Source organism: Salvelinus fontinalis, chromosome 18 (assembly GCF_029448725.1).
Source record: "Salvelinus fontinalis isolate EN_2023a chromosome 18, ASM2944872v1, whole genome shotgun sequence".
NCBI classification, from domain to species: domain Eukaryota; kingdom Metazoa; phylum Chordata; class Actinopteri; order Salmoniformes; family Salmonidae; genus Salvelinus; species Salvelinus fontinalis.
The window spans coordinates 40,715,150-40,734,017 of record NC_074682.1 but is presented as its reverse complement, the minus strand read 5'-3'; the positions used below and the strand labels follow the sequence as shown (position 1 = coordinate 40,734,017).

The window sequence follows — 18,868 nt, the reverse complement described above, 5'->3', positions numbered from 1 at the left end:
CTTCTACTGTGAACACATAAATCAATCCAAGGTGGAGCTGAGTGGAAAGACAGTATTAGGTAACTCTGATGCCTCTACAATGTAACACAACACAATGACAATGGAGGGATTACTGTACTGTGTCCAGCCTAAAGGCACATTTCGGTGTCTAGGAGGGAGGGACACGGCTCTCTCAAAAAGATGGAGTTGATTTCTGTGTCCTCCTTTTTAGATGTATGGTGTCAATTTCAATGCATACACACTGTTCATTTTTCAGAAGTTCAGTAGCATAGTCTGATAAAGTGGGGCGGTGGTATGGGTATTCTTATTGGGGCAGCTTTACTGGGGTGGCAGGTAGCCTAGTGGTTAGAGCATTGAGCCAGTAACTGAAAGGTTGCTGGATTGAATCCCTGAGCTGACAAGGTAAAAATTCATTTTTGTAAATAAGAATTTGTTCTTAGCTGACTTGCCTAGTTAAATTTAAAAAATATTATAGAGATCATGTTCTATGTGGGTGGTACATACGATGTTAAAGGTCTATTCAATATTTAAACCACCTGGGTATAAAATCACATTATCATATTACATTGTTTGAATTTAAAGTTTATATTTTAAGCCTTGACCAGACGTTACATTGTGCTTTCTAATCTTATCTAGTTTATTTTATCGCCCTACTTAAAAATAACAGCTAGTTAGCCATTCCTCTCCTTTAAATTCTCCACACCCCTTTAAGGCGTCTGTCTGCTGGCTGGCTGGAGCTGTGTGTCCAATGATGTATATTTAAATCGTTGGTTGTGTCTCGCACTGCTGTCAATACCACACCACCCAACATATTAATGCAATGCAATGGGAATATAACGATCATGGCTAAGAAACAAATGTTGTTAACGCTTCTCGTCCTGGGTTTATTCAGACGTTATGATGGTGAGTATAATGTTTTATTCCGCCTGTGTGTATTTATTTACTTGGTTTGTGCGACTGGGGCTGACATCGCTTGGCACAACAACATGGCGCACGTAACGTTATTTGGTATCAAGCAAGCCGAGTTAGCAAATTGGACCTGATTCTTTTAAAATATTTTTTTTACAGGTAGTTAATTGTTTAAATAGAGCAGAAATAAATTAAGAGAAGCAGCTACCTACCCTTCTTGACTGCGTTGTTTAAAGATGCTTCATAACTAGCTATCTACATGAGAATATCACAACGCCAGCTAGGTCTCTGGCCAGCTAGTAGCTAATTGTCTGCTACGATCACGTTAGTAAATTAACATCTCAGAGAGCACATTTTTAGGATTTGGTAAGAACAGTCAAGGTTAGCTATCTACCAAGGATCTTCCACCATTCCTTGACACCCATCACAATAATCAAATAGCAGCAGTTTGAGTCATCTGATCAAAGTTAAATTAATGCATTTGTTGTATTCTCAAAAGCTAATATGGAAATATTTGGTTTCTTTATAGTAAACTACCACATAATATTACATATCATATTATCAGCTTCATGCTCAGATTCATACAGGTATGATATCCTTATTCCTAAATGTGAGTTTGTTTTTGTCATAATTTTCAGTGAGAAAATATTTGCTTTTCTGCTTTAAAACAGTTTCTGGTAGTGTGTAGACTGCTCTGCACACACGGTAACGAGTGTTTTTTAAAGTGAAGCTCTCAATAAGCTTTTGCTGAAACTACAACACAATGAGGGACTGAGACTGACCTATTTAGCTTTCAAGAGCTGCTGTACATTGCAAAATGAGTCATTGTGTGGTGTTCTACCCATCAGCCTGAATAGGCTTACACTGTAGCTATCATTATTGGATACAATATTTAATTTATAAAGGAGGAAATTGGATGTTAAACAGAGAGGTTGAGGGACGTACCTTACAGTAGTCAGGGCAGTGTGTGTGTGTCAGAGATAGAGAGCTATGTTATGTAAATCTGACGGTCAAACCTTAGAGGTTGTCAGGGCCAGTGGCAGAACGTGAGAGAGTGGGTTCATGCACCTCGTTCAGTTGAAGTCTGGGTCGCTTTTGTGTCAGAAATGAGGGCAGTGATGGAGTTAGGCAGAAAGAGGCGACCTCCATCTTGTAGGCTACCCAGGGGCAGGTCCACTGCTGCTACACCCCCACCCTCTGCATGAACATGAACCTCATCTGATGGAGCAGATCAATGGAGGACTGGACTGATATAACTGTAATGCAGCAAGAAGCTGCTTTTTTCACTCACTCAACGAACTGTTCAACAATGAGCAAACAGAACAACCCCCCTCAGCCTCAGTTCCTCCTCTCCCTGGCCTTTAGTGCTTTTCAAGGTCTATAAACAGTCTGTCCCTCCTGATAAAGCCCCTAATTGTGCACTCATGTTTGAATAACATGGATGATATGGTTTGGCTCTACTGTTGTTGGGTGCTTTTCTTCAGCATTGTCTTATCAAAACAGTGTAAACACAGATTGCATGTATACAGGCCTTTTACATTTAATCTGGGCACGGCAGGGGGCTCTGTTGTATCCATGCTTTGAGATTTTTTTTTAAAGCCCAAAAAGTTGGATAATGGTGATTTTTCCAGCTTGTTATCTAATCTGCCAGACTGAAGGGTGTTAAAAGCCTAAACAAAAAAATCACAGCTTTTCTTTGCAACTGACTCATTGTGAAAGTTTGAGCCTGTTTCAACCTTTAAGTCCTGTTTCTGTAGGCCTATTTGATTGCTGTTCTCCAGTTTTGTGACTAGGCAACTTTGAAGGGGGTGGGGGCCACAAAAAATCTGAACTCATCATGAGGGGCCGCAGCTGCTCGCGGGTCTGCAGTACCCACATCCGCCTTCTATCTGTTGAGTTTAGGAAGATTTGCGTTGACGAAAAAGGTGTGTTGAAATTGAACTTAACTCATTATGACATTATACTGAAAAAAACTTGAACAATAAATAGTTTGTGGCCTGCTGGAGGTCATTTTGCAGGGCTCTGGCAGTGCTCCTCCTGCTCAAAGGCGGAGGTAGCGGTCCTGATGCTGGGTTGTTGCCCTCCTACGGCCTCCTCCACGTCTCCTGATGTACTGGCCTGTCTCCTGGTAGCGCCTCCATGCTCTGGACACTACGCTGACAAACACAGCAAACCTTCTTGCCACAGTTCGCATTGATGTGCCATCCTGGATGAACTGCACTACCTGAGCCACTTGTGTGGGTTGTAGACTCCGTCTCATGCTACCACTAGAGTGAGAGCACCTCCAGCATTCAAAATTGACCAAAACATCAGCCAGGAGGCATAGGAACTGAGAAGTGGTCTGTGGTCACCACCTGCAGAATCACTCCGTTATTGGGGGTGTCTTGCTAATTGCCTATAATTTCCACCTTTTATCTATTCCATTTGCACAACAGCATGTGAAATTTATTGTCAATCAGTGTTGCTTCCTAAGTGGACAGTTTGATTTCACAGAAGTGTGATTGACTTGGAGTTACATTGTGTTGTTTAAGTGTTCCCTTTATTTTTTTGAGCAGTGTATTTACGCTCAGTGTGTCGTTGGGATCTCTGTTGAAAAGTTTGTTTCTGTTGGAGTGTTTGTCCACTCTCTTTCTGTCGTGGTTAGAATGGGTAGTTCAGAGTGACATTCATTCATTCAAGTCGTTGTAGAATGGATGTTTCGGCGGTTGTCGGTCTTCGCGTTCAATAATATTGAATTCCTAGCTGCAGACTAGTAATTAATATCAAAGACTTGTTCTTATTCTGTCGGTATCGATAGTCTAAGAGTTTAACCACGTGGTATGGTTAAAAGATTCAGCCATCTACTCAAACCTTAGGTTTATGGTCTCTACTCAAACCTTGGCCCTCTCGTGGTAAGCTGGTCTGTAACCTTTAGCCATCTCGTAATAGAGGTAAGCTCGGTCTCCTCTCAAACCTTGGCCCTCTCGTTATCGAGATAAGCTGGTCTGCTGATAGAAAACCCGGGTGGGGGTTTTAATCAGAAGAGCAGAAAAGGGCCCGTCCCATGATGCCCGACCATAACTGTGCTCATGGGCGGTCCTCTGATTTAGTTAAACTCCAAAGGGAATTGGAGTTTCCTTCATTAAACAGTCCAAAATCACAAAATCATCCTCACTCATTCATCTTATACAACAATTAGATGTAAGCCTCATAACTGAGGCTATTATATAAACAGCGTTATGGTAATGTGGCCGTATTGTCTCATGAGTTTCACAAAATTGTACCAAACGGACCAGTTCGTCGCTGGATTCTTCTCCGATCTTTTATACCTCCTCCAGAACATAAATGTTGTTCGGACCTCAAGTGAGGTGGAAGAAATTCCTTTGTTCTCTCTATGAAAACTCACTATCTCCTTATGGCCACAGTATAGAGAGAGAATCTCCTCCAGGAATGTACGACCTCTCTCTGATCACAGCAGCCTGGTTGTAGGAGACAGAGAGAGGGGGATTGTGCTCGCTGTACCCAAAGAGGGTAACGTCATGACGAGGTTTTTTCCTCTGGTTGCACATGTGACATGCTGGTAGAAATGAGGTGAAACAGATTTAAGTTTGCCTGCATTAAAATCCCCGCCCAAATGCTTCTGGATGAGCATTTTCTTGTTTGCTTATGGCCATATGCAGCTCATTGAGGGCGGCCTTGGTGCCAGCATCGGTTTGTGGTGGTAAATAGATAGTGTGGTCTACAGCTCTGAGCAATACTCCGAGATTTCTTTAATAGTAGACATCGCACACCAGCAGGTATTGACAAATAGAGACACCAGACGTAGCTTACCAGACGTAGCTGCTCTGTCCTGCCGAAAAACAGAGGAACCAGCCAGCTCTATATAATCCGTGTCGTCGTTCAGCCAAGTCTTGGTGAAACATAAGATATTACAGTTTTTAATGTCCCGTTGGTAGGATATTCTTAATTGTAGATCGTCCAGTTTGTTTTCCAATGACTGCACGTTGGCCAATAATACAGAGTGTAGTGGTGGTTTACTCACTCCCAACAAATTCTCGCAAGGCACCCAGACCTCCGCCCTCTGCATTTATTTTCTTCATTCGAATGACTGGGATGAGGGCCTGGTCTCCGGGAAGCAGTATATCCTTCGCGTTGGACTCATTAAAGAAAAAATCTTAATCCAGTTCGAGTTGAGTAATCTCTGTTCTGATGTCCAGAAGCGCTTTTCGGTCATAAGAGACGGTAGCAGCAACATTGTGTACAAAATGAGCTACAGCTTCTTTTTTTAACTAACAAAACAGCAAAGTTGGTTAGGAGCCAGTAAAATGGCAGCCATCCCCTCCGGTGCTAGTTCTCTATGTTTAACAATTAGTATGGAGTGGCGTCTCAGAATATCGTTTCTTCATCTTATGTAATGCATTCTCAGTGAATCGTGTGTGTTTTTTGTTTTTTTTTTGTGGGGGGGGGGGGGGGGGGGGGGGGGGGGGGGGGGGTTCCTCATCAGAGAAATTAGTGATTGAAGTTGTTAGGTTTATGTCCCATTCTACGTCTTGATATTACCAGGTTCTGACCGAAAATTGGTTCACCCAAATTACAAAATTATATATTGGTTTCCTTACCCTTTAAGAAGTCTATGGACAAGGTATGACAGCAACCCATGCTTTGGTTTTGTTTACCTGACCAGTGTTTCAAACGCTAACTTATTTTTGGCACAAGTACAATGCACCTAAACAGTTGAAGTTGAAAGTTTACATACACTTAGGTTGGAGTCATTAAAGGCTAATTGACATAATTTGAGTCAATTGGAGCTGTACCTGTGGATGTATTTCAAGGCCTACCTTCACTCAGTGCCTCTTTGCTTGACATCATGGGAAAATCAAAAGAAATCAGCCATGACCCCAGATTTTTTTTTTTTACCTCAACAAGTCTGGTTCTTCCTTGGGAGCAATTTCCAAATGCCTGAAGGTACCACGTTCATCTGTACAAACAATAGTATGCAAGTATAAACACCATGGGACCACACAGGCGTCATACCGCTCAGGAAGGAAACACGTTCTGTCTCCTAGAGATGAACGTACTTTGGTGCGAAAAGTGCAAATTAATCCCAGAACAACAGCTAAGGACCTCGTGAAGATGCTGGAGGAAACGGGTACAAAAGTATCTATATCCACAGTAAAACAAGTCCTATATCGACATAATCTGGAAGGCCGCTCAGCAAGGAAGAAGCCACTGTTCCAAAACCACCATAAAAAAGCCAGACTACGGTTTGCATCTGCACCTGGGGACAAAGATCGTACTTTTTGGAGAAATGTACCCTGGTCTGATAAAACAAACATAGAACTGTTTGTCCATAATGACCATCGTTATGTTTGGAGGAAAAAGGGGGAGGCTTGCAAGCCGAAGAACACCATCTCAACCGTGAAGCATGGGGGTGGCAGCATCATGTTGTGGACGTGCTTTGCTGCAGGAGGGATTGGTGCACTTCACAAAATAGATGGCATCATGAGGCAGGAAAATAATGTGGATATATTGAAACAACATGTCAGGAAGTTAAATCTTGGTTGCAAATGGGTCTTCCAAATGGACAATGACCCCAAGCATACTTCCAAAGTTGTGGCAAAATGGCTTAAGGACAACAAAGTCAAGGTATTGGAGTGGCCATCACAATGCCCTGACCTCAATCCTATAGAACATTTGTGGGCAGAACTGAAAAAGCGTGTGTGAGCAAGGAGGCCTACAAATCTGAATCAGTTACACCAGCTCTGTCAGGAGGGACGGGCCAAAATTCACCCAACTTATTGTGGGAAGCTTGTGGAAGACTACCCGAAACGTTTGACCCAAGTTAAACAATTTAATGGCAATGCTATCAAATACTAATTGAGTGTATGTAAACTTCTGACCCACTGGGAATGTGATGAAAGAAATAAAAGCTGAAATAAATCATTCTCTCTACTATTATTCTGACATTTCACATTCCTAAAATAAAGTGGTGATCCTAAGACAGTGAATTTTTACTAGGATTAAATGTCAGGAATTGTGAAACTGAGTTGAAATGTATTTTCCTAAGGTGTATGTAAACTTCCGACTTCAACTGTATATTAGCATTTTCACGCTTCATGTTCAAATCATCTGGAAGTATTATAAACATTTTGTGGAACTCAGTTATGTTACTCAAGATGATTTGGACCCCCCCCCCGAAGTAGATGAGAATAGTCCCTATACTCTCACAGCCTAGTAGCTGTAACTGACAGACCCAAACAGGCATATTTGTGTGTTAATATCTATACCACACCAAATAAAAGCCTCCAAATGACTTTGCTTAACCACTCACGCCCAGGAGAAACTCTAAACCCCAGCTGTACCTTGTTTCAAGGTTGGAGGGTGAGAAGGTTCCTTCACTTCAGGGCTCTTTTGAAAATATGAAAAATCCCTGGCCTTTACAACTCGGCATGTACATCCTTGTTGATAAAGAGCATCAGAGTAAACAAGCTTAAAGACAAACAGGGAATTGTTTGTGAAACGGTATGATTGAGATGTTTAAAGAAGAGGTTACACTGAGAGTGACCAACTCTCGTTCCCTGGGTTTGTGATGCGTGGAAAGGGAGAAGTATTTTAGACTGAGGATGAGATGGGATGAGCTGGACTGTGTAGTAAGATTAAGCACAGTTCATGGGATCTACAAAACAGGCACGTAATTATATTGAGAGAGAGGCTAATGCTATAAGCATTTTACAAATGCATATCTTTTACCAAATGAGTCATTCAGTAAGTTGAGGGGAAAACAGACCTCTTTATCTAATTTCTATCAACTGCATTATCTACTCTTCTGTAGTCGCTCATTGATTTTTCAATGTTTTTTTTCTCTGGCTCAAATTGACACGCTGCATCCTGTCTCCAAGGACTCCCGTGTCAAGGCTCTGAGTATCTGAGGCCAGTTTCCCATGGGCACTATAACCAGGGGGGGAAATCAAATCAAGTACTCACAAGTTTGGGCTGCCTGCCTGTTATGTATCTGGTTTTACTGTCTGTATAAAATAAATGGGAACTATTTTGAACAGACCTCGCTCTGGCCTTGATTGATCAAAGTATGTTGACATGGAACCATATATTTTGTTCCAGCATAACCTACATGTTCTTCTCACCGATCAAATTAGCATGTTTTCTGATGCTGGAGTTTCTCAGGCTTGCAGTTTTCCCTCTTGCTTCCCAATCGTTCTTCAACCAAACACTGACCCAACATGGCAAATGGCCATTCCATCACATGAATGTTAACATGCCTCCCCACATTCTCACGGACTAAGTACCATGCGAGGAACACACTGCGTGCTTATCTGAGATCACTGCACCTATGTTTAGAAAGCCAACTAGAATCAGAAGACTGAGCACAGAAACAATAACAGGAGCATGTGCACACACACATCCTCTGTATCGATCCGAGTGGGATAGTCGGGGAGGGGGAGGATAGGGTGAGTAGAGTGTGTTTTCTGCGTGGTGGCGTCTGGGTGTCTTAATCAGTTGTTCCCTGTCTGGGTGCTGCCTGCCTCGCCTGGTGCTCTTTCCTCCCTCCTCGTCTAGAGTATCAGCACTTAACTACACTACCTACAGCAAGTAATAATCCCCTTTCATTTCTCACTACTTTAGCTATTCATGTTTTTGAAGCCTTATATTTTCAGGGTTCTAGTTACACTTTCAATTTAGGCTTCTATCAATCAACATTAAGCTTATTCAGCTTTTTGGGGTCTCAACTTATTGTTGCAAGTTAGAATAGTAGAATACACAAGGTGCAATTTTTTAAATGGGGTCGTGCATCAGCAGATTTTCTCAATTAGCCCATGTCAAAAATGTTGGGAGTTAGTTTAGCAGGCAGCTATCTAAACTTGTTATCATTTGTCGAATTACTGGCCGGGGGGACTTTTCTCTCCACCCTATGGCAAAATGTGTAGAATTGCAATAAACTTTATTTTAAACTGTGACATTTTCTCTACAGCCATTGCAAAAAATTTACTCTAAAACAAGGGGGGGGGGCACAAATGTTTGCATTTGCATTTGCATTTTTATATTTTTGTTCAGTGTAGTGGGCAGGGGTCTTTAATTCTACATCATTGTGTTTTGATGTTTTTCTAATACCTATAGACTTTTTCCCCCCGGTAGATATATTTTAAAACTTTTCCATTTGTTTGACCAGAAATTAAAGCCTTTGCTTATGCCCCAAAACATATATACAGTGCCTTCGGAAAGTATTCAGACCCCTTGACTTTTTCCACATTTTGTTACGTTACTGCCTTATTCTGAAATTGATTAAATAAAACAATTTCCTCAGCAATCTACACACAATACCCCATAATGACAAAGCAAAAACAGGTTTTTAGAATTTTTTGCAAATGTATTAAAAATTAAAAAAACATGCCTTATTTACATGAGTATTCAGACCCTTTGCTATGAGAAATTGAGCTCAGGTGCATCCTGTTTCCATTGACCATCCTTGATGTTTCTAAAACTTGATTGGAGTCCACCTGTGGTGATTGGACATGATTTCAAAAGGCACACACTTGCCTATATAAGTTGACAGTGCATGTCAGAGCAAAAACCAAGCAATGAGGTCGAAGGAATTGTCCATAGAGCTCCAAGACAGGATTGTATTGTGGCACAGATCTGGGGAAGGGTACCAAAACATTTCTGCAGCATTGAAGGTCCCCAAGAACACAGTGGCCTCCATCATTCTTAAATGGAAGACGTTTGGAACCACCAATACTCTTCCTAGAGCTGGCGGCCCAGCCAAACTGAGCAATTGTGGGGAAAAGGGTCTTGGTCAGGGAGGTGACCAAGAACCCCATGGTCCCCATGACGGAGTTCTCAAGTTCCTCTGTGGAGATGAGAGAACCTTCCAGAAAGACAACCATCTCTACAGCGCTCCACCAATCAGGCCTTTTATGGTGTAGTGGCCAGACAGAAGCCACTCCTCAGTAAAAGGCACATGACCGCCCGGCGGCATCATGTTGTGGGGATGTTTTTCAGTGGCAGGGACTGAAAGGAGCAAAGCACAGGGAGATCCTTGATGAAAACCTGCTCGGAGCGCTCAGGACCTCAGACTGGGGCGAAGGTTCACCTTCCAACAGGACTGCGACCCTAAGCACACAGCCAAGACAACGCAGGAGTAGCTTCGGGACAAGTCCCGGACTTGAACCCGATCTAACATCTCTGGAGAGACTTAAAAATAGCTGTGCAGCAACACTCCCCATCCAACCTGACAGAGAAGAATGGGAGAAACTCTCCAAATACAGGTGTGCCAAGCTTGTAGCGTCATACCCAAAAAGACTCAAAGGCTGTAATCGCCACCAAGGGTGCTTCAACAAAGTACTGAGTAAAGGGTCTGAATACTTGAGATTTAGGGGGTGAAACAATTTAATATATTTTCGAATAGGGCTGTAACATAACAAAGTCAAGGTATCTGAAGACTTCCGAAATATGCCTTTTTTATTTTGAGAAATTATAGGATCTTAGCTTTCGTTTGACATCCAATTTGACATGTTCCTATGAACTTCACTTGTTCATGCAAATGGATCCTTTGACACCGTGTTAGCCTCGGTGCCCCAATAAATTTCAATTATTCCAAAATTTGCTTTGGCAGTCACCGTCTAGACTGAGTAATGACGGCCACAGCTGCTCACGAGTCAACCCCGTCCTCTGTACAAACCACTACTACAACCCCATCCCCTTCCCAAAAACCCACCAAAGCCTACCTCCCCAAAAAACGTAATTGCTGCTGAGGATTTAAAAAAACCTTGAATGCTACTGTGGCACCCCTCAAACCCCTCCCCCCTTCTCTGCCCTTAATTCCCCCTACCATCTCCTCTAGGTTGGGGCTAATCCCAAACCTCCACAACCGACAGCAATCTCCCCGAAATGTAGGAGCTCCCCCTTTTAGTACTGCCCCACCCCCACCACTACATCCTGGGTTCACTCCCCTACCCCCAATGATCTCAGTCTGGGTTGGTCAAATTCCCTGTAATTGCCAGACAAAGGACCAGTATGATGTCACAAGATGAAGGATTATGAAATTGTATGGGCAAAGTCCATTTTTGACTACAGTAACACTGTCAGTAGAGCACCACTATTTAAAAGCAAGCTGTCAGCATTAAACACATCGACCTTTTGTCTTTTGAACTTCACTTCCCCCATGTGTTTACCATTTTTATAGAGCCTGTATGTTCAGAGTATCAAATGACCAAAGTGTCTTTGAGCTTTCTGTTGATGTCTGCATGTGCAAGAATTTGTAAAATTGCTTGTCATTCAAAATAGAGCCCGACAATAACTAATGAAATTACAGTTAATGAAAATGTATGCTTAATCCAGTATAAACTCATATAATTTATTACTCGAGACTAATTCTACAGCACAACGGCAGAGTCATGTCTTTAGTGTAAAATTAACAATGACCCTGTAATCCTTGCCTTCTGGGAATGCTATAAAGTCCAAAAGTCATGGGCGGAGTTAGAAAGTTGTCTGGTGCTTTATTGTCTAAATGTTGAACATGCGTGGGCAACGGAGAGAAACAAAATGGTGCAGTTTGAGGCCATGTGGCTGAGAGTGATGCGGAGATTGGAGATGTGAGCAGGTGGGTCTGGGCAAGGGTGATGTTGTGGATGTATGTTTGTATGCATCTGTTTGTTGTTTTTTATTGTACAAAATATAATCTTATCAAATAAAATAGAGCCCAACCGATTTATTATCTGCTGATATTATCCTTTTAGGATATACTTTATCCGCGTTTAGGTTAATCCACCGAAAAGGACCGGCGTAAAATGTGAAGAAAACGCTCAAAAAAGCTGTTCTTTATAGAATTTGACTTTTTTATTGTTCAATTTCATTATTATGTCTTGAAGAAGGCGCTGGCACTCTTTACATGGCTATTCGCCTATCTTGCCTTGGCGCGCTACAGCAAGACTGGACACCCAACGTAACTACACCAGTAGGAGAGGAGAGTGACGAACTATGGTGAGTGCTCAGTAAATATAAGCTTGCCAGCTCAATAAAGTGCCAAAAATGTGCACTGACCATATACTGTTCCGTGAAGTGTCATAGTAGGGTGTAAAGCAATTGCCGTGCTAAGAAACCTCAACCTGCCAAATCTGGTTTGTTATATGTGCTCATTGCGAAAAATGTTTTCAGAGACACTGAAAAAACACAGAAGTTTACAAAGTAGCGCTTCATTGCTACATTTTGATGTATGGGTTGTCATTTCTCAGGCCAGGGACTGGCCCAAATTCATGTTTTGGCCCCCCATTTCCATGACGAGCGCTAGCCAGCTAGCTAGTTGTGTGGAGGTACTTGACGCCGTTCACTCAGGCAATGCTTGAAGCCGAGAGGCAGCGTTGTGCCAGCAGCAAATTTTTTGATTTTGATTATTATTATTTTTTTCAAGTGACAACTACCAGAAATCAGTGGCTACAACCCTACAATTGATGAAAACATAGCTAAGTACATGTATGTTGATGTCCAGCTGGCTAGCATGAGGCAGCTTATTCTTCAGAGCCTAGGTAAATGTTTTGTTGGAATCTCCTAACCTTTTTAGGGCACATATGCAAATCTTGCCTAATCAATTAGAAGTATTATATCTAGCAATCTATCTGTATTTTGCCTACTGTATTTAATTATCCACTTCCATGAATCATGTTTCATTAATAATGTGTACACATGTAGTATTTATCAAATTTTGGAATACACTGAATGACAATAAGCAAACAGCAATGCCCTCATTTTGTAAAAACTACAAGTTAATAATAATGCAAAATAGTTGTACTTTACTTTTTCTCCCCAATTTCATGATATCCAATTGGTAGTTACGGTCTTGTCCCATCGCTGCAGCTCCCGTACGGACTCGTGAGATGCGAAGGTCTAGAGCCATGCATCCTCCGAAACACGACCCCCCCCCCCCCCCCCCCCCCCCCCCAAGAACACAAGCAATTTGTAGGCTCACCTGAAACTGAGACGCAACAATGCCTACGGAGAGACACAGGGACAAATGCACAGAGAATAACTTCTTCCCCAGCAACACTGCAGCTCACCCTGCTACATATCTTTGACAAAACACAGAAATGGAGGGGCCTTCAGATCCTAAGGCAAAAAAACATGAACAAAAGGTGAAGGAGATGATAGCCATAGACGTCCAACCATTCATCGTGGTTGAAGGTGTTTGATTTCGGGGGCTGCTGACTGAAGCAGAACCCAGATGCACTCTAAAGTCAAATATATTTTATCACACAGAAAAGCGGATTCAAGTACATAGCAAGGTAGTGGAGAAGATTTAAAACTAGTTCTGTCCATTTGAAAATGATGGCAACAGTATAGCATTCACAACAGATTTCTGGTTGGAGTCCACAGAAGCTCTGAGTTTAACTGTTCACTTCAAGGACTGAAACACAGTCCAGGTAGTCTTTAATGTCAAAGCCATGACCAGATCCCACACAGGAGAATACATCGGCAACCTCTTCCTTTAGATGTTACAGGTGTGGGCTATTGACGTTGAGACTGTGATACTGGTGCTAGTGGTGCAAACATGGTAAAGGGATGCGGCTAGTGGACATGCCAGACCTCAGTTGGAGTGCACACACACTGCAACTTGTTGTGCATGATGGCCTGGAGTCAGAGGGTTGTAGGTTGTCACCCACTTCGGACACTCCATCCCAGCTGTGCAGAGGCTCGAAGGCATTCAGGAGGAGTATGGTCTACCAGACCACACAATTCTGCAGGTGTGACCTACTAGAAGGAACTCCCCTTTGCACATGCTCCAACGCATGCAGGAGCAAAAGAACCATAGCAGTCTACTCTGAGGACTACAGTAATTTTGCATTCTGCAGCGATAAGCCATCCCATCTTGTTTGCGCTTAGTGGGACTATAATTTGTTTTTCAACAGGACACTGACCCAACACACCTCCAGGCTGTGTAAGGGCTATTTGACCAAGAAGGCGAGTGACAGTGCTGCATCAGATGACCTGGCCTCCACAATCACCTGACCTCAACCCTATTGAGATGGTTTGGGATGAGTTGGACTGCAGAGTGAAGGAAAAGCAGCCAACAAGTACTCAGCATATGTGGAAAGTCCTTCAAGACTATTGGAAAGCATTCCAGATGAAGCTGGTTGACAGAATGCTAAGTGTGCAAAGCTGTCATCATATCCAAGATGTTGTAGCAGTGGGGATGTCTGTTTTGATTGTCTTGTCCCGTCCCTTGTATATATCGTTTTTCTTCATATATACATACATACATATACATATACATACATATACACATACATACATATACACATACATACATATACATACACACATACATACATACATACATACATACATACATACATACATACATACATACATACATACATAGTGGAGAACAAGTATTTGAAACACTGACGATTTTGCAGGTTTTCCTACTTACAAAGCATGTAGAGGTCTGTAATTTTTTATCATAGGTACACTTCAACTGTGAGAGATAATCTAAAACAAAAATCCAGATAATCACATTGTATGATTTTTAAGTAATTAATTTGCATTTTATTGCATGACATAAGTATTTGATACATCAGAAAAGCAGAACTTAATATTTGGTACAGAAACCTTTGTTTGCAATTACAGAGATCATACGTTTCCTGTAGTTCTTGACCAGGTTTGCACACACTGCAGCAGGGATTTTGGCCCACTCCTCCATACAGACCTTCTCCAGATCCTTCAGGTTTCGGGGCTGTCTCTGGGCAATACGGACTTTCAGCTCCCTCCAAAGATGTTCTATTGGGTTCAGGTCTGGAGACTGGCTAGGCCACTCCAGGACCTTGAGATGCTTCCTACGGAGCCACTCCTTAGTTGCCCTGGCTGTGTGTTTCGGGTCGTTGTCATTTTTGGAAGACCCAGCCACGACCCATCTTCAATGCTCTTACTGACGGAAGGAGGTTGTTGGCCAAGATCTCGCGATACATGGCCCCATCCATCCTCCCCTCAATACGGTGCAGTCGTCCTGTCCCCTTTGCAGAAAAGCATCCCCAAAGAATGATGTTTCCACCTCCATGCTTCTCGGTTGGGATGGTGTTCTTGGGGTTGTACTCATCCTTCTTCTTCCTCCAAACACGGCGAGTGGCGTTTAGACCAAAAAGCTCTACTTTTGTCTCATCAGACCACATGACCTTCTCCCATTCCTCCTCTGGATCATCCAGATGGTCATTGGCAAACTTCAGACGGGCCTGGACATGCGCTGGCTTGAGCAGGGGGACCTTGCGTGCGCTGCAGGATTTTAATCCATGACGGCGTAGTGTGTTATTAATGGTTTACTTTGAGACTGTGGTCTGTGAGAGCCGGAATTCTTACTGGTTGGTAGGTGATCAAATATTTATGTCATGCAATAAAATGAAAATTAATTACTTAATCGTACAATGTGATTTTCTGTATTTTTGTTTTAGATTCCGTCTCTCACAGTTGAATTGTACCTATGATAAAAATTACAGACCTCTACATGCTTGTACGTAGGAAACACTGCCGATTTTGCAGTTTATCAAATACTTGTTCTCCCCACTATTGTGTGTGGTATGTATTATATATATATATACTGCTCAAATAAATAAAGGGAACACTTAAACAACACAATGTAACTCCAAGTCAATCACACTTCTGTGAAATCAAACTGTCCACTTAGGAAGCAACACTGATTGACAATAAATTCCACATGCTGTTGTGCAAATGGAATAGACAACAGGTGGAAATTATAGGCAATTAGCAAGACACCCCCAATAAAGGAGTGGTTCTGCAGGTGGTGACCACAGACCACTTCTCAGTTCCTATGCTTCCTGGCTGATGTTTTGGTCACTTTTGAATGCTGGCGGTGCTTTCACTCTAATGGTAGCATGAGACGGAGTCTACAACCCACACAAGTGGCTCAGGTAGTGCAGCTCATCCAGGATGGCACATCAATGTGAGCTGTGGCAAGAAGGTTTGATGTGTCTCAGCGTAGTGTCCAGAGCATGGAGGCGCTACCAGGAGACAGGCCAGTACATCAGGAGATGTGGAGGAGGCCGTAAGAGGTCAACAACCCAGCAGCAGGACCGCTACCTCCGCCTTTGTGCAAGGAGGAGCAGGAGGAGCACTGCCAGAGCCCTGCAAAATGACCTCCAGCAGACCACAAATGTGCATGTGTCTGCTCAAACGGTCAGAAACAGACTCCATGAGGGTGGTATGAGGGCCCGACGTCCACAGGTGGGGGTTGTGCTTACAGCCCAACACCGTGCAGGACGTTTGGCATTTGCCAGAGAACACCAAGATTGGCAAATTCGCCACTGGTGCCCTGTGCTCTCCACAGATGAAAGCAGGTTCACACTGAGCACATGTGACAGACGTGACAGTCTGGAGACGCTGTGGAGAACGTTCTGCTGCCTGCACCATCCTCCAGCATGACCGGTTTGGCGGTGGGTCAGTCATGGTGTGGGGTGGCATTTCTTTGGGGGGCCGCACAGCCCTCCATGTGCTCGCCAGAGGTAGCCTGACTGCCATTAGGTACCGAGATGAGATCCTCATACCCCTTGTGAGACCATATGCTGGTGCGGTTGGCCCTGGGTTCCTCCTAATGCAAGACAATGCTAGAACTCATGTGGCTGGAGTGTGTCAGCAGTTCCTGCAAGAGGAAGGCATTGATGCTATGGACTGGCCCGCCCGTTCCCCAGACCTGAATCCAATTGAGCACATCTGGGACATCATGTCTCGCTCCATCCACCAACGCCACGTTGCACCACAGACTGTCCAGGAGTTGGCGGATGCTTTAGTCCAGGTCTGGGAGGAGATCCCTCAGGAGACCATCCGCCACCTCATCAGGAGCATGCCCAGGCGTTGTAGGGAGGTCATACAGGCACGTGGAGGCCACACACACTACTGAGCCTCATTTTGACTTGTTCTAAGGACATTACATCAAAGTTGGATCAGCCTGTAGTGTGGTTTTCCACTTTTTAATTTTGAGTGTGACTCCAAATCCAGACCTCCATGGGTTGATACATTTGATTTCCATTGATCATTTTTGTGTGATTTTGTTGTCAGCACATTCAACTATGAAAAGAAAAAAGTATTTAATAAGAATATTTCATTCAGATCTAGGATGTGTTATTTTAGTGTTCCCTTTATTTTTTTGAGCTGTGTGTGTGTGTGTGTGTGTGTGTATGTATGTATATGTGTGTATATATATATATATATATATATATACACATCTCATTTTCCAGCTACGGACGGAACATACTCTCCTGCAACCGCCTCACCCAATGTGGTATGGATCTGCTATTTACACACATTTGAACCAGAACCCCCTTCTTCAGAAGCTAGCCAGCTAACTAGCTACTAACTAGTAGTCAGTTAGCCACTGCTAGCGGTCATCACCGTTAACGCGGACTGCCAGCCTCTGCCCGGGCAAGTCCTGCCAGCCTGCACAGCGCGATATCTACCCAGACCATATCGGACTGCTTTTCTCTACCATTTCTCTGGATTCCTACCGCAAGCTCTGCACCTTTTACTCCGGATCATCGCAGCTAGTTAGCTGCTATCCGAGTGGCTACTCCTGTCTAACGTCTCTGTCCCGAAGCAAGCAGCAGTTAGCCTGGAGCTAGCCTCGAACTAGGCCCATCTCCCGGCTAGCAGAAGAGATTCCATCAAGCAATCCCTGGGCTTCAATTACCTCTTTTGCCAATTGGCCTGAACACTTTGCTGCCAACACGGAGCCCCGACGATCCATCACGACTGGTATGCAGACCTAACCGTCCAAGGGGGTTTCAGACTCTGCGACGTCCCCCTGAGGCCCATCTGCTAGCCCCGGCATGCTAGCTGTCTGAATTGCCGTGCCTCCAGCTCGCCTAGCTACTCACTGGACCCTATGATCACTCGGCTACATATGCCTCTCCCTAATGTCAATATGCCTCGTCTATTGTTGTTTTGGTGAGTCATTTTGGTCTTATTTCACTGTAGAGCCTACAGCACTGCTCAATATGCCTTAGCTAGCCCTTCTGTTCCACCCCCCACACATGCGGTGACCGCACCTGGCTTGAATGATGCCTCTAGAGACAAAACCTCTCATCGTCACTCATTGCCTAGGCCTACCTCCACTGTACTCACATCCTACCATACCCTTGTCTGTACATTATGCCTTGAATCTATTCTTCCGCACCCAGAAACCTGCTCCTTTTACTCTCCGTTCCAAACGCACTAGACGACCAGTTCCTTTAGCCGTACTCTTATCCTACTCCTCCTTTGTTTTTCTGGTGTTAGAGGTTAACCTGGATGTCCTAGCCGTGTCTGAATCCTGGCTTTGGAAGGCCACCAAAAATCCTGAAATTTCCATCCCAAACTAAAACATTTTCCGACAAGATAGAACTGTCAAACGGGGAGGAGTTAGCCTGCAGAGTTCTGTCATACTATCCAGGTCTGTGCCCAAACAATTCGAGCTTCTACTTTAAAAATCCACCTTTCTAGAACAAGTTGCTCACTTTTGCCACTTATTATAGACCCCCCTTGGCCCCCAGCTGTGCCCTGGACACCATATGTGAATTGATTGTTCCCCATCCATCTTCAGAGTTCATACTGTTAGGTGACCTAAACTGGGACATGCTTAACACCCAGGCCGTCCTACAATCTAAGCTAGATGCCCTCAATCTAACACAATCATTTAGGAACCTACCAGGTACAACCCTAAATCTGTAACCATGGGCACCCTCTTAGATATCATCCTGACCAACCTGCCCTCTAAATACACCTCTGCTGTCTTCAACCAGGATCACAGTGATCACTGCCTCATTGCATGCGTGCATACTGGGTCCGCAGTCAAACGACCACCCCTCATCACTGTCAAACGCTCCCTAAAACACTTCAGCAAGCAGGCCTTTCTAATCGACCTGGCCCGGGTATCCTGGAAGGATATTGACCTCATCCCGTCAGTAGATGCCTGGTTTCTCTTCAATAGCTC

General features: G+C 43.6%; 1 protein-coding gene across 1 annotated transcript in view; it reads left to right on the top strand.

Annotated features, from left to right (window-relative positions):
- Nucleotides 1-717: 717 nt before the first annotated feature.
- Nucleotides 718-18,868, top strand: part of LOC129815521 (activin receptor type-1B) — a 32,218-nt gene continuing 14,067 nt past the window's right edge. The window contains exon 1 of the mRNA XM_055869420.1: nt 718-903. Coding sequence (XP_055725395.1) covers nt 816-903 — 88 coding nt within the window. The 5' untranslated portion in view covers nt 718-815. The remainder of the gene's footprint in view (nt 904-18,868) is intronic.